General features: G+C 39.8%; 1 protein-coding gene across 1 annotated transcript; it reads right to left on the reverse strand.

The window, feature by feature from the left end:
• Positions 1-1208: 1208 nt before the first annotated feature.
• Positions 1209-2350, reverse strand: LOC148040796 (putative germin-like protein subfamily 2 member 5). The gene has a single exon (XM_087686867.1). The coding sequence runs from the start codon at positions 2214-2216 to the stop codon at positions 1455-1457; it is 762 nt and encodes a 253-aa protein (XP_087542993.1). The 5' UTR covers positions 2217-2350; the 3' UTR covers positions 1209-1454.
• Positions 2351-24687: the final 22337 nt, after the last annotated feature.

The following is a 24687-nucleotide window of genomic DNA, read 5'->3' on the forward strand; positions in this document are numbered from 1 at the left end:
GTTGGTCTTGTCCCACATGTTAACCCAAACTTGTAATCCCTTTTGGTTGAGTTTAAATGCTACCACATATTGAATCTCATTAATGGGGAAAAGATAATTGCTTAGCCAGGCTAAATCCTTGCTTATCCAAATTAGAGATATCTTAGATTGTTACAGAGAGATGAGGTTTTTATATATTTTTAGTGCCTCCCATATTCACCTCACAATTGGCGAAGCATCTACTGGTTTAAACTTTACTATTGAGAGAATTATTGTATGTATGGGAATAACTTTAAATCATGCATGGCCTTCAACTTTGAATGTCTTGATTTGATTAAGGATCAGTGTGGGCCAATCCTCCTCGTGTTTAGTAGACACCTATAATCTATCTAGCTATCAACTTGTCAACCATTGAGCTAAGATTGATGAACCCCAAATATTCTTTATCTTTATGAGGTGTACATGTGGACCATGAAACTTTGGGACACTTGAACTTGTTAGGATCCCCGCCCCCCCCCCCCCCCCCGCCCAAGAAATTTCATCGGACTAGTTCTACTCATCATTCTAGTCCCATAGTTAACATGGCATATTTATTCTCTCTCTCTCTCTCTCTCTCTCTCTCTCTCTCTCTCTCTCTCTCTCTCTCTCTCTCTCATGTTTAAATGCTTTCAAATATTTGACATGCAAATACAACACTACTTTCTATGAGCTAGCTTCATTCTATGGTGCCATTAAAATCATTGTCTAGGGTGTTATAGTAGAAATAGATACTCATCTTGTGTGATTGATGCTTAGTTAAAAGACGCATGCCTCCACATCTAGTGTAAATACAACATAAGTGCCCTTTCAACTTTGCATACTAGTTCATGTCATGATTCCAACACAACCAAGGAGCATGTTCAACTCAATCTACTTCAATGTAAACATTAGGATGTGAGGGATTAAGCAATGGGTGAAAAACTACGAATGAATAGTAAGAGTTATAATGATAGCTGCATTATTATCATATTGTTGAGTGTTGTACTATAAACCCATTAGTGAGCAATGGCATGGCATCAATCGATAAACTATATGCATGTGCCTACCCCTTCCCATGTTCCAACCACAGAGTCTATATAATCAGTGCTCACAAAAAGCATTTTAACTAAAACAATTGGAGGTATTTTTGAATCAAATTAGAGGCATTTACAAAATTTTAGACCAAAGTTATTGTAAACTTCCGAGTTTGAAACCTTCTTGTTTAAATTTTGACGGTTTTCCTTGAATACGGTGCATAATAATAGTAGGATATCGAAGGGGAGACTTCCAATTTATTCAAGAGAAATAATTAGACACGGGTTCCTGTTTTATTCACGCAAGCGGGTTAGAGCTGCGTGTGCAGGATAGGAGAGGGGGCTGCTAAGACTAATATATTACTGCAATAAATATGTAGTCACTACACTAGAATATAGTCGATTATGGCTTCTGCAAGCTGCTTACATGCCCTGGAAGGTGGCCCTGATGGAGTCGAGCGTGGCGTCGTCGAGGAAGAAGGTCTTGCGGAGGACGGCGTTGGGGATGTTGGGCGTGAAGAGGGAGTTGGCTACCAGTTGGAAGCCGGGCTGTTGGCTGTTGAGGGCGACGATTGCGTGGGCTGGGCCGGAGCCGACGTTGAGCTGGAAGTGCAGGAGGCCGCGTGGGAAGATCATGACGTCGCCCGGGCCGAGGACCTTGGCGAAGAGCTTGTTAGAGGTGTCCACGAAGGCGCAGTAGAGGTTGCCAGACAGCACAAAGATGATCTCGCTGGCCCTGGGGTGCGTGTGGGGCACGATCACCCCGCTGGGCTCGAAGTCCAGGCGCGCCACCGACAGCCCTAGCGTGTTCAGGCCTGGAAACTGCTCCACGAGCCCAACAGTGGGCACTGCCAGCACCGGGCTCTCGCTCACGTTGGCTGCAGCTTGGGCTATGCCGTGGAACACGAAGTTCTCCTCCGTCACCTTCTCTGCCTCCTTGCAGGGATACCCGTTCACGCTCAGAGTCTGCGACAAGTCCGCCACGCAGTAGTCCTGAAGCGGATCCGGGTCGGACGCCCGCACTACTACGCCCATATAGTCATTGTTGCAGGCGTACAGTACCATCATAGCTATCAGCACCAGGTGGCTGCTCAAGCTGCCGCTGCAGATCTGTAGCCTCCTCGATCTCATCCCGGCATCGCGCTGGCTAGCTGATGTCGTGATCATCATCCTCATCGAAATCATGTGGCGCTTTGGATTCTAGTACTTTCTATCCCGTGGTAGGTGCAGATCGAGCCCCAGAGAGAGAGAGAGAGAGAGAGAAAGAAAGGAGGACGAGGTACAGGAGAACTAGAGGAATGGAAGATTGATTGATGGATAGAAATGACCTGAAGCTGATTGGAAACCCATAAGAGACCCGCGTAGATATATATAGAATCGTCATCGCATGCACTAAGTTTCTTGTCCACTTGTACTGGTCGCTGTTACCATGCTCAATCGCAAGTCGATAACCTCCCGTCTTTCGTTCTGTCGACGTCCAAGCTTTTGACTCCGATCAGGCTCCACCTGGGCCTAAGCTTTCTCACTCTTGGCAATCCCTTTTTGCTTTCCGTGAAACGAGTCTTTACACGCACACATTTACGTGTTCTACTTGCATCTTTGCAAACAACTAACCTTCCGTCAATCAAACTCCTTCCTTTAGCTTTCGTCTATTCTTCATCAATCTTGTGTAGCTATCAACTCCCTCGATTGCATGACAAAGTTTGGGGACTTTGCATAATATTGCATAATTCCAGTTACCCTTGCTTTAAGCAATGCTTGAGGGTTCACTATGCAAGAACACCATATAGCGAGTGCATGTGTTAAAGGTGTGTCTTTGCCCTATCTTTTTGCCATTGTGAAGACTGCAAGATGCGAGAATTTTCCTTAGTACATAAATTAGCCAAAAGAAAGAGAAATATTTTAAATTTCAAATCTAACATTTCTTTCTCACTTTTTGTTTCTTGCAATGATTCAAAACTGATCTATGAAATAATCATGTCTTTGAAGCTTGCAATTCCTTGTTCCCGTAATGAAAAAGAATAGTGGATGTGGCATCATTAGTGATATTGTGATTAGACACAACTTTCTCCACGTGTAGGGCTTAGCTGCTACCATAAACATTGATGTGGAGCATCGACTGGAGTTCTGCATACGCAAGGGACTTTTAATCATTTCCTACATAAGAAAAAAAAGGAAATTCCCTATCAATTCCCTAGTTAAAAATACACACAAGTAGGCAAAGTAAATAATAGGAAAAGTGAAACATTTCCTAGTAAGAGAAACAAGGGAATCGCACGATTCCTTTCCCTACTTTATGTAATTTTAACTAGGGAATTGATAGGGAATTTCCCTTTTTTTCTTGCATATGTAGGAAAATGTTTCAACTATCTTTTCCTACACATGGTAATTTCCCTATATAGAACATTTCTTATGTGATTCTAATATTTCTATAACTTGAAAATATTGCATTTTTCTTAGTTACATATTCCTACTTAGGTGAATTTCTAAATAGAAAATTATCTAGAAAATTTTCAAATGGAAAATTATATAAAGATTATTTAGTTAATTTCAAATAAGACATAGTACACATCTAATAGATTATGTTAAAAATTCACTATATAGACTTTTTTTCCTATGTCAAGAAAATTTTTCTAAATAGATAATATTTTTCTATATAAGCTTTTTTTCCTATGTAACAAGCAGGATACACATAGACTAGGGATTAGACACCCAGTCACACTGAGCGGGGTATATAAGGTGTAATTGTCCTAGATTAGGGCAACAAGTTATTATCAAGAACATACTCTTTACCTTCATCTCCAGTTTTCATGGCTTCCTTCTTCCTTCTCTCCTCTTTTGTGTCTTTCTCTCTCCTCTTCTAGTATTATTTTCCCTTCTTCTTACTCTCTTTCTTGTGTTGGACTAATCATGTCACTTAGATCAACTCGTGGCTCTTGGGCTTCCATACTATATGCTAGAGAGAGAGAGAGAGAGAGAGAGAGAGAGAGAGAGAGAGAGAGAGAGAGAGTATGTGTGTGTGTGTGTGATGCTTGGCAAGTGGTTGTGAATATACTAGGTAGGGTCATGGATTTGAATTTGATAAACATTGAAAACATCCAATTTAGGGTGGTTTGTAAATTACTTGTTGAATTTGTCCTACTACTTTGAGTCACATAATATGTTATTTCTCGCTCTTTGAGAATACGTGATGACGAGCTAATCAATTCACCTCCTACAAACATGAAATTTGCATATATTTTCTCTTCTAAAAGGATGAAGGTGGGAAAATATCTCTTTCATTAGAAGGAAACATTTTTCTTAACAATCATTTGCACAATTAATTCATTTGACTTATTTCATCAAATAAACATTTTTTACAACAAAGGTGTAACTCCTTGCAAATCATTTGATCAAGTTAAAGGTTTTATCTTTTTAAAGGATTTTCATGTAAACACATTGGGAATTAAAGTTTACCCTAGTGTGAACTAGGACAAAAAATGTAGTGATGTGATTAATAGTTCAATTCAACATCTACTCTTGCTTTTCCTTTGTTTTACTCCACCTAGATCTTGTTATGTTATGGAATCTACAATCTCTTATTTCATCTATATATGTTTTCTTAATTGACATCTTTTGTAATTATCTAGAACTTGACATATGATAAGGATAACAACATTTGACATACAATATTTGACTTGCAAAGTATATGAGGGTTAGGATTTTCATTAATTTTTATTTTGTACAAGAGGCCTCTTATTTTTTACTCAATGGAAATGTCATCTTTTCACAACAATAGTGTAGCTTAGAGACATGTTTTGTAGTTTTCAATGGTATACAACCATTTTAATCTTTTGATGTTTCACCTTAATCTACTTTTGCATTCTCTTAAACCTAGTTGTATTATGCATATAGTCATGAACAATAGCAATTTTATATTCTATTTTGGCATATGTTACTAAAAGGGTTTGATATATATCACAATCAAACAACTTCTTAGAATAACTTTGAATTTTGACAAATGACTGACATATCATACTTGTAGGGGCAAAGGCCTTAATTATGTTACATCTTTTGGTACTATAGTCTTGCTTTTGCTACATGCTCCTTATACACTAGAGACATTGCTTACGTTAGATGCTCAAATGTCACTTATAATCTATTTGTAATAATTCACTAGCAATGTATATTGATGTTTGTCATTGGATTGATTCTTACATTAACTTCTTGTAAAATGAACCTTTCATGCTATACGTCATATGTTTGGCAAGCTCTAATTGCTACATCGGCTTCTTTGGTGTTTTAGTATCCCTTGTGCCCCCCACTACAAAATTAAATTTCATTGTTTGCATTCATGTGTTATCTTACAAAGTCCAAACTGAGCATGGACTACACACCACTAATAGTAGAATATGATGCTTATAACTTTAAAAGGGTCTTCTAAGTTGCAAATAGAAATTCAAGGGTCTACTAGTACACCCCATTTAATTTGAACATTTTGATTGGAAAATAAATCCTACAAGGTTCTACTAGTACACCTTTAATGAAAACTAGCAATTGTTCTTAATGCAATTGCAAAACTTTTGTGGAAACTTGTCATATGCCCTCAAACAATTGTTTTTTTTCTATGTAATTTTGATTAAAAATGCAACTTTGAGTTTCATGTTTCTGAAAACCACATCAAAACCCTTCTTTTTTTACTATTTTTATTTCTAGTGCTTCTTATGAAGATATGATCAACCAAACTCGACAACCAAACTCGAAAGGCTTTGAGTTTTGAGTTTGAAATGACAAACTTGGGCTTGCTGCACTATTGTTTCTGGATGGAAGTCTGGCAAGAGCCAGGAAATATCTTCATCTCTCAAAAGAAGTATGCATGGGAGATCTTGAAGGCATTTGGCATGATGGAGTGCAAAGAGATAGCTACACCGATGGAGGTGAATGCAAAGTTATCCATTAAGGATACATCAACACTAGCAGACATTGGGAGGTACAGGAGATTGGTCGGCAGTCTGACCTACTTGTATAACACTAGACTAGATATCAATTTTGTTCATTAGGAGAAATATGGACTCTCTTTTTTGCCCCTTAAGGGGTTTCTCTCACCTCTCTCTCTCTAAAAAGAGATTCCAAAATAATATTATAAAAAGAGATCTTCTACAATCAAGCAAATCTCGTTTTTGTGTTTTCAACAGATTTCACCTATTATTTTATTCCCAAACTACAGGATAAGGTCACTTTTTCTCAAAATCCTCATAACTAAAAAAATACAATTCTATTTTTTCTAAAAACACAGCCAATCATTCTTTAATGCCCTCATGACTCTTTAATGCCCTCTTTAGTGCCCTCATGACTTTTCAATCATTCTCATTCTTGCTTCTTAAAAGGGCGGAAGTTAAAAAACGATATAAAATGACGTACACATCATATTTTAAGATTATTTTTTACCCAGAGACACCTTTTTGACTCAAGAGTTTCCTTGTAAATTTTCATCTTTTTTGGACAAGTAAATACCTATTTCTGGGCATTTTTTCATTCCCTCAGAAAGCTCTAGTTTTGTCCCAAATTTTGTGCATTCTTCTCTTTCCCTCCAGAATATGGTTTCCTGCATACGAGTTCTTCTGAAGCAGCATTGAGGAGTAGTTTTGATACCATTTGTTGAAATCAAAGAATCTCTATCTACAACACACTCTACCCTGCTACAAGCCATCTTCCTCTTCAGAAATATGCAGTAAGAAATCTCCATCTTCAACAGTCTATACTACAAGCAATCCAGTGATAATGGAGGTATCTTTATTTTTTTAATCTTTGTGATGTTATTATTCTTCACAGTTGTTGTTCAGTCCTTAAGCATCAATTCATAGAGAGAGAGAGAGGGGGGGAGAGAGAGAGAGAGGAGGGGAGAAGGGGGGGAAGAGAGGACTGTGTGAGATGAACAAAGAAAATAAGTGATAGAGTGACAGATAGTAAATTAGGGTAGAAGATAAGATGATGTTATTGTTTTCCACTATCCACGCTTCAGTATGAATGTGTTTAGGGTTTCCTTGATGAATTTTTGTTGAGAGAGAGAGAGAGAGAGAGAAAGAGAGAGAGAGAGAGAGAATATTTTGGATAGAACAAAAGATAAGATTTGATGCTAATTAGAGGTAGATTAAAAGCCAAGGTTACAAGCTGATTAGGGGTTGATTAGGGTCTATCAAGACTGAAAGCAAGAGAAAGAGACAAGAACCAACTGGGTTTTAAAAAAAACACAGATATAGTGAATCAAAGGGGTGTAGTTCTACGATTTGAATGTTAATCCAAGTTAACATTTGCATACTTTTTTTTTTTGCAGAATGCAGGTGCAGGATGTACCAAGAGAAAGAGAGATATTCACTTTCAATTGGAGGATGAATATGCACCAATGTTCAAAAGAATTGTGGAAAGAGATGATGCAATAAGATGCAGGATGCAACAAGAAAGAAATGCAGGGAAAAAAAATGTGGACCTTTGGGTTGATGGGTGCATTTATCCACCCGATCCACTCACTCGAAGGCCACCACAATTTGAAGGGCTTACATCATTTGTAAAGTTTGCTTGTGAAGGCAATGAAGGATTGTATGGATACACATGCAGACTTGTCACACAAGGATTAGCAGGGGCTCATCAAACCTTGACAAATATGTAGACAAGATTACAAGGGAATATGCAGTCTTTGATGGAAAAGGATAGATTATTGGCTGAGAAGAATAGAGAGAACTAGAACCTACAACAAGCAATGTCTGTCATTGAAGATGCTATGCATGCTACACACGTGCAGAATATGGAGTTATAGTCTAAAGTCAATGACTTGGAGAAGGAGAATCGAAACATAGAGAGGAAGCTCACAAAAACTTTGGAGATTGGGCCCACTTTAAAAACCAAAGAGGCATGTCGGCGCGTCCAATCCGTTAAACCAATTGGCCAATTAGCCAAAGGAAGTGGACAATATCATAGACGGATATATGCTCAATCTACTACAATGAGAAATATGTTTCCTCATGCAGAGAATGATACTATTGCCAAAGTCCTTAGCAAGAATATGGTCAAAAATGCATTGGAAAATCGTAAATTTAGGGACATTGTGGATGGTGTTGCTAGTGAACGTCTTAGGGATGTGAGCAACTTGTTTACTGCTACAGATGCTCAGGGATTATGTGACAAGGTGGGAATGAGTTCTGAGTCATATAGTATGCTCTATCAACAATTGGATACAGGTTTTAAGCAAGTCTTCAATACTAAGCGAGTAATGCCTCTGCCAAAACCATTTCACGTGAAGAAGGCTCGAAAACAACTAAATGAGAAAGTTTTAGAACTAATTAGTGAGCCTACGCATCTGGAACACACACACATATTGAAGTATGGTTCCAAAGAAGTTGCCTTTGTATTGAATGCATCCAACAACATTGTATTGGATATATGTAGGGTTCAGATTGCTATGGTCATGTTTTACAATATGTCTATGGAAGAATGTAGAGGCAAGCTTAAGTTTGTCCTCAAACTTGATGAGAGTGAGATTATCAAGGGGCAAAAACTTGAGCGTGTGAGTATAACACTTATGAATCGAGCATTGGATCCCAACATTGATGAAAAACAACCTTTATACTTCAGTGTACAATCAAAGAATGAAATATGGTGGCTTGCAGCATTTGAAGTACCAAAGGAGGACCATGAAGTACTTAAAGTTTTTTTTAACCTCACTAATATACCCAGTGTTATTCAACAGCAAAATAATGGAGCAGTTTTACACGTTGAGGGGTTTGGGGACTATCAAGTTGAATGGCATCTTGCAGGTGATTTAAAAACATTGAAGTGTATGTTTGGTTTATCAAATGTAGCAAATGCAAAATTTCCGTGCATATCCTGCATGCAAACTAGGAAGAAAGGGAAAGATGGAAAGAAAGAATGGCTTGCCAAGGCAGGACAACAGGGTGCTCCGACACGTGATCAGAAAGTCATGAGAAATGGAATGCTAATTCCAGTGGATCCAAACTGGCGCCCTATTTTGGAAATACCACTAACAAGGGTTCACTTTTGCACATTGCATTGTTTGGTTAGAATAATTGAGAAGCTAGTATATGAATATATATGCTTTGCATACAAGATGCAGCCCGTGTCAGAATCTGATGCTACATGCAAGAAGGTAGAACAAGTCCTCTCTGAAGTTGGATTGCACGGAGGCCAAGTAGAAATAAAAAAGGACGAGAAAAAATCGGGGAAGAGTGGAAATGTTCCTTGTAAACCATGCTTTGGCGGACCCAAGGCTAGGAAGTTTTTATCTCCACCTCGAGATGAGGAAGGCAATATACTAGTAAAACAACCAAAGAAGTACGAAGCATGGAAAAAGTTGCACCTTGCTGTTTCAGATTGGAGCAATGGGGGACAAACGAGGATTGCGAAGGCAGAAGTGTCGATACACCTAGATAGATTAGCAGCTCTCTTACAGAAGTTGGGGTTTATGGATGGTGATGCCAATGCATTTAAAGAGACAGATGCTAAATTTCATAAGTCCATGGTGGAGGCATGGACTACAAATAGCATAACACACTACATGGTCAGTATTATCACCATTGCAAAAAAAAAAACATCATTTCGAATTACTTTGTGTTTCTAATCTCTTTTCTTGTGTAGCATATACTTGAAGCACATGGTCCATACTTTGCAGATCAAGGAAGTTTGGCAATATGGTCAACTCAAGGCATGGAAAGATCTCACTGGCAAGCTCACTGTGCTTTTCAAAAGGCAGCTGATCATGGAGGTGGCATCAATGATTCCAATTCTATGAGGCAATTATTCCAATGGTGGTATAGGAGACTAGAGATACGATATGAGGAAAAAGAAAAGAAGTCCAAAACATCTCAAGCAGAATCTATAACTAGGGCAATATATGAAGTGAGAAAAGCAAGATATGAAAACAGCACAGCTAGACAACGGCACGCAGAATGGTTGGCAACCCAAGAAAGAGATGGCAAAAAATGGAGACCTAGATAAAGATAATAATTTTGATGCATTTAGAGTCCACAAGAGAGCACAAGTCCCAAGGATATGACACATCAATACTCATATCTCTAACATGAGATGTCTTATAAATTTTCTTTAAAATTTCAAAGGTTTGTCACTATATTTTTCAAAGTCGATTTCGAACTTTGTTTTTTAATTATGAAAAGTCGATTTTGAAATCCTAAGACAAAGATATGAAAATTCTAAACATTGGAACATTCATTGGCCTAGAGAGAGAGGGGGGGCATGAGGGGGGTGTCAGGAGATTGAGAGAGGTAGGGATGGGGTGGAGAAATGAAATGAAATGATAAATTTAAAATTCATTTACACCACAGTAAGTTTGAAAGTTTCGTATTTAAGTCATCTCTCCTTTCATTTTTTTCCCATTGCTCTCCACTCTATCCTCCACCTTTCTATCCTTCATCATCACAGCCATGGCACGTTCCAAGCTTTCTATCAAAAAGGCGCCTGTGAGAGCAAGAGCTCAACACTCTTCCGAATCTAGTGAGCGTACTGTGAGTGACAAAGATCCCCTGGTGACCGATAACGGTGGCCCTACTGCAGCCAATAATGGTGGCGCTACTGTGGCCAACAATGGTGGCCCTAGTATGGTCGATAATGATGGTTCGCCATTGTCCAGAAATGGTGGTCCACATGCTCCAGCTGCTCCACCTCCCACTACTGCTCCAGCTCGTAATACACGCCCTCCAACACATAAAAAGCGAAGATGGAGACCAGGCACAGCTGCGCTACGCGAGATAAGGAAATTCCAGAAGAGTACCGACTTGATTATTCCTAAGGCACCATTCTCCAGGTTGGTGCGAGAAATACTGCAAGATCTACAGTCAGGGCATCATCACAAGTTCTTTTCGAGGAACCAGGCAAGGAATGTGGGGCGATGGTCAAGCCAAGCCTTGCTTGCTCTCCAAGAAGCAGTTGAAAGCTACTTGATTGATTTAATGAGTGATGGTCAACTTTTAGCCATTCATGCCCGACGTATCACTATTAAGCCCATAGATCTAGTTCTTGTTCGCAGGATCCGCAATAACAAGGATGCATTTAATCTTAATGTCAACAATATGCTTTGAGAAGCTACCTTGTAACTGGATCTATGTTTTTAGCTCAGGTTTGGTTGTAGATTGTAAGGAGCTTAGTTTTGGGTTATCGTTCCAGTAGACCTTCAAGTATTTGATAGTAGTGGCCTGCAAAATGGAGCTAAATTTTCCCTAGCTCTAGTTGTACTTGGTGCGATGCACTATCTACCGTGTATTTCATAGTTTCGCAATGCTAAATCTAATATGTGATATTCTATTTTGACCATGTTTCGCATTGTGTGAATTTTCAAGTTTCCAATTTTGTAAGTAGTTTTGTTGAGGATAAATTCAATGTGTAACCACGTACACGTCGGTGATCAGTTGTACATGGACGATGCACTATATCCTTACTATATTTAGTGGTTTGGCAACAGTATATCCGATATGTGATATTCCATTTTACCCATGATTTATTTTTTGTCAATTTTTAAGTTTCCAATGTTTCGCATTGCGAGGTTGACAATACAAATAATCTGCAGTTGCGCACACTCATTATCAATACATTTAATCTATAGTTGCGAGGTTGACAATACATTATCAGTGCAGTATAATGCAGTTAACGCATTTTCAAAAAAAGATTGAACCGTCAAATTTATAAATCGGAATCTGGTGAAACTTCAGGGCCCCAGACACGAGCCTCCAGACAGGTGATCCAGAGGCTTCTGTTGGGGCCAATTTTTTTTTGGGTGGTTGATGTGTCCTTGAGGAGCCTACAGGTAAAATTTCATGTGAATCGGAGCACTGGTGATATTTTTCCTAAGCGTGGATTCATTAATTGAAATTTTAGGGTTTTTGAAAAGTTTGGCTATAAGTTTAAAGTTTCACCTCATTTTACACATTTCACTTTTGAGTTTTGAGTTCTCTCTCCTAGAAGACATGGTACACACCAAGCAAGCGGCCCGGAGATACCCCCTGGAGATTCCATACGGCAGCCACGTCCTCCAACTCCACCACCACCACCACGACACCAGCATCGCAAGCGTCGATGGAAGCCAGGCACAGTGGCTCTTTGCGAGATCCGCCACTACCAGAAGACCACTCACCTCCTGATACCAAAGGCTCCATTCCAGAAGTTGGTGCGGGAGATCATGGAGGGCATATTGATCAGGAACAACAGGAACCAATTTCCAGATACATCACGCGCGAAACAACCGGATCATTGAACTGCCCAGGCCCTCCTCACACTACAAGAAGCTGCTGAAGCCTACCTCATCGACTTATTTGGAGACTCAGTCTATGCAGCGGTGCATGCAAGGAGAGTCACTGTCACCGACAGGGATCTGCGGATAGTCAGGTTCTTTCGGCGATGGAAAGATAGTCCTCGCGGAGGTCAGCAAGGATAGAGGTGTACAACTCAAAAGCACATGGAATGTAGCTTCTGAAGACATTTTGTAAAGCCTTGGTTGTAATGGACCCCATGTAAAATTGTTATTAATACAAATACAAAGTTTTTGGCGCGTCTTATTTTTGTTTAGTCACTTGATATTTATTTTATTTACGTCGTTGAGTTATCGTTACATGTGTTCGAACAAATACATGTTGCGCACGAATTCGATAAAGCATTGTGTATTAAATTTAGGGTATGAATCGTGTTACGTATAAATTCGACAAATAAACGTAACATTCAAGTTTAAAAAAACAGTAAATGACACGTATCACAAACTACATTGCATGCGAATCCACCAAACATCAGTTTTCATTACTTGAAGGGAAGATTACAAAGTGCAGTACATCAGTGATCCGATATCAGTAGGCAATAAGTACATCTATTCTCTCCTAGGCTTCTTGGAGCTAGGCTCCCCATGGTCAGAGCTATTCTTGATCATAGGCAACAATACATTTTTCCCCAATAGTTCCTGTCTAATGACAGTGGGGTCTTCAACACCGGCAACCATGCCACGGGCCACCATGGAGAAAAGTGGGCCAGACCTAGTACTCATGAATAAGTAGAGAAGCTTTGAATGTCGAAGCAACACTACTTTCTCCAGGCTGGAGTTGGTCGGGATGGTCTTGAAGGGCCCAGCCTTTGTTAGTGCCCTCAACTTCAAGAAGTTCTCGGCAAAAGCAGGGGAGCATGTCTTATGAAATACAATAATGTCGTTGACAAGCTGCCCAACGTACTCCTTCAATGCCGAGTCTTGCACCCTTCCTTGGCTACCAGATCGGCCACCCTGCCTACATGAAAACTCATCTATATAGACAATCTCCTGCAACACACAAGTTCAGTATCAGACTCACTATGCATGGAGTGTGCTAAAGATATATTAATCATATTCATATGAAACTTAACCAGTAGGGCCTCTAGGGCATCGGGAGCACACACATCTGTTTTTGTCGGGATCGGGCCCCCAGATGTGCCCTGGCCGGAGGCTCGCGTCTGGGGGCCTGAATCTGAGGCCCTACTGGTTAAGTTTCATATGAAACTAAGAACATTACCTTCTCTGCATCATCTATCTGCCGCTGTAATGGAGCATCCAGGTCTGCTCCTGCCACTGGGCTGCCGTCGTCTCTCTCCTGGATAGACACTGCATAGTCGAGTCGAGGACCAAAAAGGCTTTCCTGCAACCGCTCGAACTCCTCATTAGAGATCTGATACTATGGCGCCGCATCCTCAATCTGCTCCTGGATGCTCACAATGGCAGAGATGTCATCGATGCTCGTGCCATCATAACGAGCCACCTCATCAACATGTGGTGGGGCATCCTATAAATCAAAATCTATGAAATCACTAGGTGCATCACACACCATGATACAGTATAGTTCTTCTTCGCTAAGCTCCAACAACTCTAGCACATCCTGCATGAGTAGATATTCCACCCCCTCGATGGTGATAGCGTGGAGAGAAGAGAGGGGTGGCTCTTCGCTCGTGGGCATCTCATCAGGGCAGGGAGGTGGGTGCACAATGGCCAAGCTCTATGCTGCCTCAACACTCAGATCGAGAGTGATCTCCTCAGGCTCCCTCTCAAAGTACTCTAATAGTGGCCGAGAGGGTGTGTCGATGTCCTCGTCACTATCCTCTTGCACCTCAGTGCACATAACATATATGGCAAAGGCGGCATCCCTCTCAATGAGATCCATCGTGACGTGGTCCTGTGACGAGGTGGGCACTGCTCTAGCGTGGAGATGTTGCCCCACATGCACTAGGGCTCGACTTATCACCTTTGCATGGCTGGATCCGGCACACAAACTATACAAAAAATCCATGGGAACCCACCTGAGAGTGGAGTCGGGAATAGAGCAAGTGAGAGGGTTCACTGCATCACAAAACGATGCTAGTATACTAGAGTCAGGGTCTACAACGGAAAGCGAGCTCTCTAGACTCAAGGTCACGCAAAACCTAGGGTATATCTGGTCCCCTATATGAGCGTAGCATGTGGAACTGATCCATGCGGCGAAGGTGGGAGTGGTAGCCATGGCACACAAAGAGAGAAGGAATGAGAGCACAAGTGTAGGGAAGTGGAGAATGAAAGTGAAAATGAGTTTGGAGTTATAGCTTTTATGTGTCTAGGGTCTTAAATAAAGGTTCTTTATAAAGTTATTAACTCTAAAGTTTCAAATTAAAACTCTTACCTTAGTTTCTTTATTTCAGTACTTTAAAGTCACTGTTAAAATTACTCATACAGACAAACGCTTCGTTCTACATTATTATATCCTCGAATATGTTTGGGTCGCTGAGTATATTCAAGTCTAACGAGATAAAATATATAAATTTTTAAAGAAAATAAATCTAAAAGGCCTTGAAAATCCCTTTGGATCCAATTTAATATTAAAATGTAAGAAACGAGTAGCAGAGATGCGCTACAATATATCATTGTGCAAAGACAATATTCTCTAGATTATAGACCTCTAACCTGCAATTTAATTATGATTTTTAACTGCACGATTGAGTAATTACAGTATGTATTATCGCACGCTTGGATCACAGTAAACTAAAATTTAAAGTACTCAGAAGTTCAAAAAAGGTATGTATTCGCTCTTTATAAAGTTTTTTTACAAGGATTCCACTATCTCAAGGATATGTGGAGAAGCACATTGTTTATATGTCATGGATTGCTCACTATGAGTCCTGACTTTTCTATTATCTAACTTGAAATAGAAGTTGTAGAGGGGCTCACTGGACATTAATTGGATTTCTTGTCTCAGAAAATAAATGGGCCAATGACTCTCTGCACTGACTACGAAAGGATTATGACCACTCCACAAGATTACCACATCTACGAGCGCTGTACGTGTGTCATCTCGGATATCTTGATCCAAGCTGATCCACTCCCCTCGCAAAAGTCGCCATCTTCTATATCGAAAGCGAACGCACAGAGTTTGTCTAGCAATGAAATACCTGTAATAAAAACAAAAATAATAGTAAGTGATCAATGCGACCAACATAACAATTCATCTAAGCGAGACCTATGTCAATTAAATCAAGGTATGCAAAGTAGTAAAAAAGTTTTACGTGAATGTAATATCAGATTGGTTGACCCTGCACTCAATCGTCTCATCAAAATGTGTTCTTTTGACTTTCCAAGACTCACCCAATAGCTGACTCATCCATTCCTCGGATGGACACTTGCATTGATAAGTAATCTTTGTTTTCTTCAAAACATCACATGAACCAAACAAATGTGCAAACAATGAGAATGGAATAAACCAACTAAGATGCACATCTTTGGAGCCTGTGGTGGGTTTCATAGCACTATTGATGTCAGATTTTATCTTCGACTTGCAAGCTCCTGACAACTCCAAGCTACCAATGAACCATTCACCACTAGACAGTGGCAGCAATGGGACATGCTGCAATCTCTGGCTTTCTACCACATACAATGAATTATAAAAAAATATATTTTGAGTGGCAAGTTGACTTGTAGAGGTATTATCATAGATCAAAGAACCTATCTCTTCATGCCAAACATGTATCTTGCCGCTTAAACATTCCACATTCTGCCATTCATGCAAAGTCGATGGATATAGAGCTGTCAATCAAACAAGGTTGAATTAGAATACTGCAAAGACTTTTAAAAACAACTCTGATACAAAAGAATAATCAAGGATAAAATTTAACAACTTACTGTTTTGTTTATAATTTGCAATGTTGTTCTCCTCGTGTACAGAGATTTGTTTATGCGTATAAACATGTTGAATTAACACTTCTGTTACTGCACTTGTGCCATTAAACACTTTTCTGAACTCTAGAATTCTACCTTTCCAATGTTTGCTAGGGTTTGCAACATCCTTGCGCTTGACCTTGAAACTCCCTCGAGTACTTGGGTGCATCAAAATCCAATCCAACTTATAATACTTATTTACAAATCCAATTACCGCCATTATCTTTCCTGTTGAAGACCTCCACTGCAAGTATGCTACTGATATTTTTCCTCCGTGAAGACATATGTAACAACCAAATACAAAAGTTACCTATCAACATGTGTATAATTTGCAAATGTTCTCTCCAAATGAAATTAAATTTAAATGGATCAATTTAAAAAAGAAACATTGTACCTGTAATTTCTTTCACAAAGATCCCTAGATATGTTGAACAAGAAGTTGACTTATAGCAAGACCATTGTTCCTTCACTGACAGATTCCTGTAGTACAAAAACAAAAGAAATATTGGGTCAACGCATGCATATAACTTATATAGGCTTTGTCCAAATGCGTTGAAATTTAACCATGGAACAGTAGTAAAAAATGGCAATATACCTGTGGCTTTCTCTACAAAAAATCCCAAAGATGTTGTAGAAGTTGAGTTCTTAATAAATCATTGTTCTTCACCCTCGGAGATTCTTGGAGTAAAAAAATAAAGGAAAGCTCAGTATGCATATAACTTGTATACATTTTGTCTAAACGAGATAAAATTTAACAGTGGAGCAACAAAAAAACAAGACAGTATACTTGTAACTTTGTTTACAGAGAAACCCTAAGATGTTGAAGAAGAAGTTGAGTGTTCAAAATCCCAAAGATGTTGTAGAAGTTGAGTTCTTAATAAATCATTGTTCTTCACCCTCGGAGATTCTTGGAGTAAAAAAACAAAGGAAAGCTCAGTATGCATGTAACTTGTATACATTTTGTCTAAACGAGATAAAATTTAACAGTGGAGCAACAAAAAAACAAGACAATATACTTGTAACTTTGTTTACAGAGAAACCCTAAGATGTTGAAGAAGAAGTTGAGTGTTCAAAATCCCAAAGATGTTGTAGAAGTTGAGTTCTTAATAAATCATTGTTCTTCACCCTCGGAGATTCTTGGAGTAAAAAAACAAAGGAAAGCTCAGTATGCATGTAACTTGTATACATTTTGTCTAAACGAGATAAAATTTAACAGTGGAGCAACAAAAAAACAAGACAATATACCTGTAACTTTGTTTACAGAGAAACCCTAAGATGTTGAAGAAGAAGTTGAGTGTTCAAAATATCACTATTCTTGACTGTAAGAGACTCCTAGAGCATCAAAATAAAAGAAATTACATGTCAGAGAATGCACATAACTTGCACAGGTTTTCTCCAAACGAGATAAAACTTTACCATAGAACATCTATGGAAGAGAAAAATATACCTGTAGAGTTTTGTGAAGAGAATCTTAGGACTTTGGTAAAACAAGCTCTGCTCTCATAAAACACATGAAACTCTCTCTGTGCTTGTGCAAAGCAAATGAAATTTTACAGGGTTACAGACAGGGCAAGAAACAGTGAGGCTGTAAAATTTCGTCAGGAAAGAAGAAGCGGGGAAAGAGATATGACAAATTTGAGTTCCGCCTAAGAAAGAGGGGGAAACTGAAAAGGGGAGAAAAGAAAAGTCAAACATAAAAAATAAGAAAATGAAAATTCGAGGCACAAACTTCCAAGAAGTGACAGCTTTGTACTCCCCTTTTCCCTTATTTTATTGCTGAGGGAAGATTTGGTCCAAGATATGGCTAGAAGATTCATGTTACATGAATCTGGAATCCCAGCTCTCTCATTGGTTAGGCCTATATTTGTTTATTCACTCCTTAAGGGGCAAAAAAGAGAGTCCATATTTCTCCTAATGGTTGGTATTTTGAGCAGGTTCTCAAGAAAACCTCATGAGAGTCATTGGAAAGCTGGGATGCGGGTGCTCAGATACTTGAAGGAAACTCTTGACTATGGTATCACATACAATTTCAAAACTTCTCTTGTGGGGAACTGTGACTCAGATTGGGCAAGAGACAGTGATTCCAGGGAGTCATTTTCTGGTTATTGTTTCTCTTTGGGTTCAAGAATTTTCTCTTGGATTAGTAAGAAGCACCCAACAATGGCATTGTCTTCTACCGAAGAAGAGTACAAGGCAGCTTGTTTTGCTGCATGTGAAGCAGTATGGTTGAGAAGGATCATATGGCATATGGGAGTGCACAATGAAGAGCCAATTGTGTTGAGATGTGACAATCAGAGTTGCATCGCCATTGCCAAAAATCCAGTGTTTCATGCACGCACCAAACATATAGAGATCCAGTATCACTATGTTTGTGATTTGTTTGAGGATGGGATACTGAAACTAGTCTACTGTCCAACAGAGGAGAATGGAGTGGATATCTTCACCAAAGCACTTACGAAAGATCTGCTTCAAGTTCATCTTCAGAGACTCCATATTGGGCCGAGGAGATAGTTCACCTTGTGGGTGGACATTGAGGTGGAATGTTAGATATGCTCAATGCCCAACCCTCATAAGGTGCCACCAATAATCCATGGTTCTCAATGATGTAAGGCCTCCATTATGAGGAGAAGCCATATGTGATCCCGGATATTGGTTGAGTCTTGACTTATATATCAGATGAAGTCTATGTGACCAGATGGCAAAAAGGTGACCATTGTTGGTCTAATCTTTGGGTTAGATGGAGTAGTTAAGCTGATAGCAACTCGAGGCACATTGCATCGAGTTGCGGGGTAAGGGAGTTAAAAGGGGCCCCTATTTTGGGGTTTGGGGCCCGCAGAAGTAGCCGCTAGATATTCCCTGGAATATTTCCTAGCCGACTAGTGGAGGCTCATATGGTAGGTCAGTCAAGCCGACCTAACCACCTTCATAGGCTATAAAAGCTAAACCCCTTCACAGCCATCGATCATCTATCTTTCACCTAGTTAGAGTTGTTCCAGCTAGCCTGAAGCTCTTTACCTATCTTCTGTCTAGATCCCCATCTAAGCTTCACAGTGGAAGTGCATGGGTGGACAGAGCCATCTTTGTATTAATTGTTTGAAGCTAAATAATTTTATTCTCCTCTTATCTGACATGTACTTTCTATCTCTTTCTCAGATTTTATTCGTTGGTCCGTGTAAATTTTTTACAAAGGGAATGCCAAAGTAGCAGAGGTTGAAGCAATGCTGGTGAAGAAAGCCTATAGAATTGAGAAGATAGAGCCTACATCACTAGGGAGGCTGAAAATATGGAAGAAGAGGCAGAGTCTTCTGAGACTTCAAAGACACACGGCAGTAAAAAGAGGAGGGCTCGCTCATGCCGATGTATTGAGCTAGATGGTTTTTCCCTAGGTAAAGGTACTAGAACTTATGATTTGTTACTGATGTGAGGGATCAAGGGACACAAATTTCACGGCTACAATTACGACATCTATCTCCAACAGTGCAGTGACAATGGTCAAAGATGGTAAGCATTAGACCCATGAAGAATAGACACGTGAATGCAATCAAGGCAGAAAAAATGGAAGAGCACTATCTACAACATGAAGTAGGGCCGACCTGAAGATCTTGTGTTAGAGACCACTGCTGATGAATGGAGTTCCAGCGAGGATTGGCAATCTATGAGAGAGGGAGAGTCTTCTAATGAGGAGGAAGAAAGCTCTCTAGAAGTGATGGGGATTACATCGAAAGGGCCTTCTAGTAGTGAAATTCCGCATCAACTTCCAAAGGTCGAGAGGGAGGGGTTAGAAAAAATGTTGGCTAAGGATCTATCAGCTGAGGAGAAGGCAACCTACATGGAAATGGTGATAAAATACTCTGCACTTTTTATTTCTGATTATGAACACATCATAGGTGTGACGGCACAACAACATCACACTAATCTAAAAGATAAAGCAAAGCCACTAGTGTAGCGACTACGACGGTTGGGAGTAGTTCAAAAAAATGCTCTACTCACTGAGGTGCAATGACATTTGAAGGCAGGCTTCATCTGTCCAGTATGGGACTGAGAGTGGGTTTCACTTGTAGTGGTGACACCCAAGAAGAATGGAAAATGGGGGATTTGTGTGGACTACAAGTCGTTAAATGCTATTACTTCCCTCTTCCCTTTCAGGATGAAATACTCAACGAGGTGGTCCGGCATGAGAGATACACTGTTTGTGATGGGTATTCAAGTTATTTCCAGATCCGAATAGCTGAGGAGGATCAACAGAAGACCACCTTCATTACGCCTTCAAGGTGTTTTGCTTACAAGGCAATGCCATTTGGATTAACAAATGCCCAAGCTACCTTCCAGCGATTCATGAATTATGTCTTCCAGCCATATTTTGGTAAGTCCATCAGGGCCTTTATTGATGATTTTTGTATTTTTAGTTTTAAGGTTCTACATCTAGAAAAGGTGGATGAACTTTTCAACTGGCTTGCACAAATTTGGGGGCAGCTAAACCATTAAAAGTGTCGCATTGGCGAAATCAGTGTAACTTTGTTACGGCATGTCGTAAGTGAGAGGCGCATTGAAATGGATATTTTTTAAATCATGTGGATGATTGGGCATGGAGTTCATTTTAGAGAGCATATTTCTGCTAGGTCACTTTGCATGAAATTGATAGTGGGAGGAAAATTATCAAAAGAGTATTGGTAGGTGTTATGAAGGACATTAAGATGATTATTAAGTTTCTTCTAAAGCTTCAAAGGTAGAATTCCAAGACAAATTCTTGATGTGTTCTCACTTATTTATCAAAGGTAGACAAGGTTGGTACATGTTGAGACTATCAATGTTGAAGGTTTGACACTTAACAAGTTTTAGAGTGGCAAAGTGCTCATAATGTTTGTAAAAAAGGATGTACTGGTGGACAAGTATGAGTCAGGCATACAGCATGGATGCAAATCTATAGGAGTATCGATCTTCTCAAATGAAGCTAGTTGTGTACTTTTCAAACATAGATTTTGGAAGAAATTGAAGATTTGTGGCCTGGACTACACCAAATTATATGGGAATGAAGATTTATTTATTGGTAAGGTTCGTTAGAGGAATTATTTGAAATAAAAAATTGATCACTCATTAGATTTACTCAACATCCAGGGTGGCAACAATCACTTTCAAGGGGAAATGACGTGTTGCAGCATGGAAGTTCATCATGGTGGTTAGGAGTTTCCTGCATGAGTCTTTCAATTTTAGGGGCGGATCCCTCGAGATAAGCTAATAAGTTGTACTAGCATTGAGGTTCATGTCGATGCTGTCTTGAAGGATGCAATGTTGCTTGAAAAGATGGTAGAGGCTTGGAAGAAGATCACAACCAAGGAGATCAAGGAGGGGAAAGTTATGGTTATTTGAAAATCTATTGAGCTATTTGGGGTAGACCTGAGATCGCGAAAGCGCCTAGGTGCTCAATGATGGATAGTGGGATTTTAATCTCTATAGTATGAGGTTCATGAAGGTGCTATTTATGAGACACAGTTGATGTGACATTGTCAGAATGGTAAGAAGATTGTCATGAATATGATGAGTCGAAGGGAATTTTTGCTATTATCATGGTTTTCAGAAAGCTGGGTATTTGTACGAACTACTTAAGAGGCAGCTATGGTCGAGGAAGCTACATTGATGATGTGTTTGAAGGAGGCCATGTCTTATTAGCTGTTTTTTCGAGATTCGATTCATATGAAAAAATTAAGCACACTGATATATTCAACGATTTTGGGATGGTTAGTTGGAGTATAGAGCTGGTGAAGTTCATCGAGTGCAAATTAGACCATTGCAGCAGCATCATACTTGATAGGAGTTGGTAGCATTCACTAAAGTAAGATAACTTGAAAGCAGCTTAGATGGCGTGAGGATGATGACTAAGGAGAATCAAAAGTCCAAAAATATTTTCAAGGCCTTAAGGTTTTTAAGTTTTGATAAAAGGAGTGATTAGTTTTTTAAAGGCCATTAAGAAAAGATAAAGGCTTAAAAAGCCTAAGGCTTTTAGAAAAGCGTTCTAGAGCTCGAGTTCAGCCGATATACAGTCTACCTCCACTAGTCTCTTCATGACTCACCTCCTCATGACTGACCTCTTCTTTCACTTCAAAGAGATAAGAAGGGAAAGAAGACAGTTAAAGAGAAGAAAGCCAAAGAGAGGAAGAAAGAGAGAACAAAAGAGAGGAGAACAAGAGGAACAAGAGACAAAGAGAGGAGACAACAAGCAGCAAGCATCAAGGGAGAACAACTCACCAAGGAGAGGAAGAAGGGGAAGGAAATAGCGCCACCACCTGTCCACACCAAAGACCCAAGGTGAGTCCTCTCTCTCTCTCTCTGTGTCTCTCTCTCTCTCTCTCCCTCCCTCCTTCTCTCTCTCTTTCTGTATCAGGATCTTTCTTTCTATGAATTTGAAGTTTTTTATCACAAAAAAATCATGGCGATCGTCAGCCTGAGAGCGGTCGACTTAGCGCGTCTGACAGCGCGTGTAGATTCCAGAGCAGATGCAGATATAGACGTGCAGCTCTATTTGCTGTTATCACGTCTGCAGTCGCGTCTCTAAGCACGTCTATTATGAATGATAGACGCGAGTATACACGCACCCTGCTCAGTTTTTTCCATGGTGGTACCGTATCTCTGAGCGTGTCTATTTTGCATACTAGACGTCAGAATACACGTGCTCTGCTCAGAAAATAAAGGCTTTGACTTCGGGGAAGCATCTGAGAGCGTGACTATTCTGCATCTCAGACGTGAATATACACGCGCCAGCTCTGATAAAAAAACAAGCTTTTATTTTTGGAATTGTATAAACATGTTACACAATAGTACAGTTTACACAATATTGCAGTTTAGTAAATTTGTCTTATTCTTGTGTTTTGTTTGCAGATGTCGCATCCTGGTTCATCTAGCAATGACTCAGATTTGGAGTGTATGAATGATACATTGGTCTTGTTCAATAGAGGGGTCAATGCTTTTTTTGGAGGTATTCCTAGTAAGGAATACTTCATGGGAGACATGACTAGACACCTTGGCCACTCTCCCACAGCAGACGAGGTGTTCAACGTCATGTCTGGAACGACTCTGACATCTTTACCTGGCACTGCTTCCCAAACACCAAATGTCCAAACCCCAATTGTAGGTACTCCACGTGCAGTGGCTGTACATGCATCGGCTGAAGCACAAGCATCAAGTGATGCACGTGCATTTGCGGAAGCACGTGCATCCAGCAAGGCAGAGGAGGATAGTCGACAGAGAGGGAGGAGGGAGAGTCGAGGGGGAGGATGAGGCTTGTGTGGGGTTTGCCTAGGAGGTGGCGAGCGATCACCCTCACCAGAAGATCACGTAGATGAGCCTATACGCCAGTACTATAGAGTTATAAATAATGTTGACATCTTCCATGATGATGAAGGGATGTAATGGCATACATGAGGAGCATCGTGCATGCGACATATAAAGATTTTTTCTTTTACTTCAAGAATCAGAAAAGCGGCTTGTGGCAGGAGGTGCTGAGAGTTGAGAGAGAGAGAGAGTACGAGAGAGATACACAAGACATGCTCCCAAAGAATGATTCATATTGATGTAGAGTTAGTATATATAGGTGAGACCCAAGTCAAGTGAGAGATGATATATATAGATGTAACATCCCCACTCAAACAAAGGTCTTTGGCTGCGAGTGAAAAAAAACCCTTGGGTAGAACAAGGGAAAAACCCGAGCCCCTACACATACCTACGATACAAAAATGATTTACTATAAAGTTTTCTTGAATACAATGATACATGCCTCAATCAGTGAGACAAGAACTTGGAACAATATCAAGTGCATGTCTTAATGAACTAAAGCGACCAAGAAACCAAACATCCATTTACAAAGAAACAATTCCCACTTGTAGATCGCATGGATAAGTGTGAACTTGCCCAATCAACATTTGTATATCCAATAAGGTGAAGAGAAGTTGAAGAAGATAAAGAAGAATCCTCTCGACGACGATAAATAAGACCAAATTCCTTAGTACCCTTGAGGTACTTAAGGATACGTTTTGCAGCACTCCAATGAATAGTGGAAGGGGAAGAAAGATACTGTCCCAAAAAGTTAGCTACAAATAAAATATCTGGTCTTGTGTTTAAACCAATAAATTGAAGACAACCAACAAGATTAGCAAAAGGTTGATGAATGGCTGATTCTTCATTACGTGTTGTAGATGTACCCTTGGTAGAGCTCGAAAGAATGGGAGTGTTGGCAGAGTGCGCATTTGTCAATGCACGCAGAGGCGCGACGCATCCAAATGGAAACTATGGGATCGTCGCATTACGGATCCGGCGGCAAAGAGTCGTGGGAGGTAGAGTTTATAAGTATATTTTGATTTCTAGTTTTTTGAAATTTATATTTTTAAAAATTATTTATACAATTTGTTCTAATACATTGTGTCTCATAATTATTTGTATATCATAATTGTTTTGCAGACTACTATCATAATTGTT

The sequence above is a fragment of the Lygodium microphyllum genome, chromosome 1 (assembly GCF_053477565.2).
Source record: "Lygodium microphyllum isolate KBCC chromosome 1, Lygodium_microphyllum_v1.1.10, whole genome shotgun sequence".
Lineage (NCBI taxonomy): Eukaryota > Viridiplantae > Streptophyta > Polypodiopsida > Schizaeales > Lygodiaceae > Lygodium > Lygodium microphyllum.

Excerpts from the sequence above, each read along its gene's own strand:
- LOC148040796 (XM_087686867.1), bottom strand. The coding sequence starts at position 2,216 with ATGATTTCGATGAGGATGATGATCACGACATCAGCTAGCCAGCGCGAT.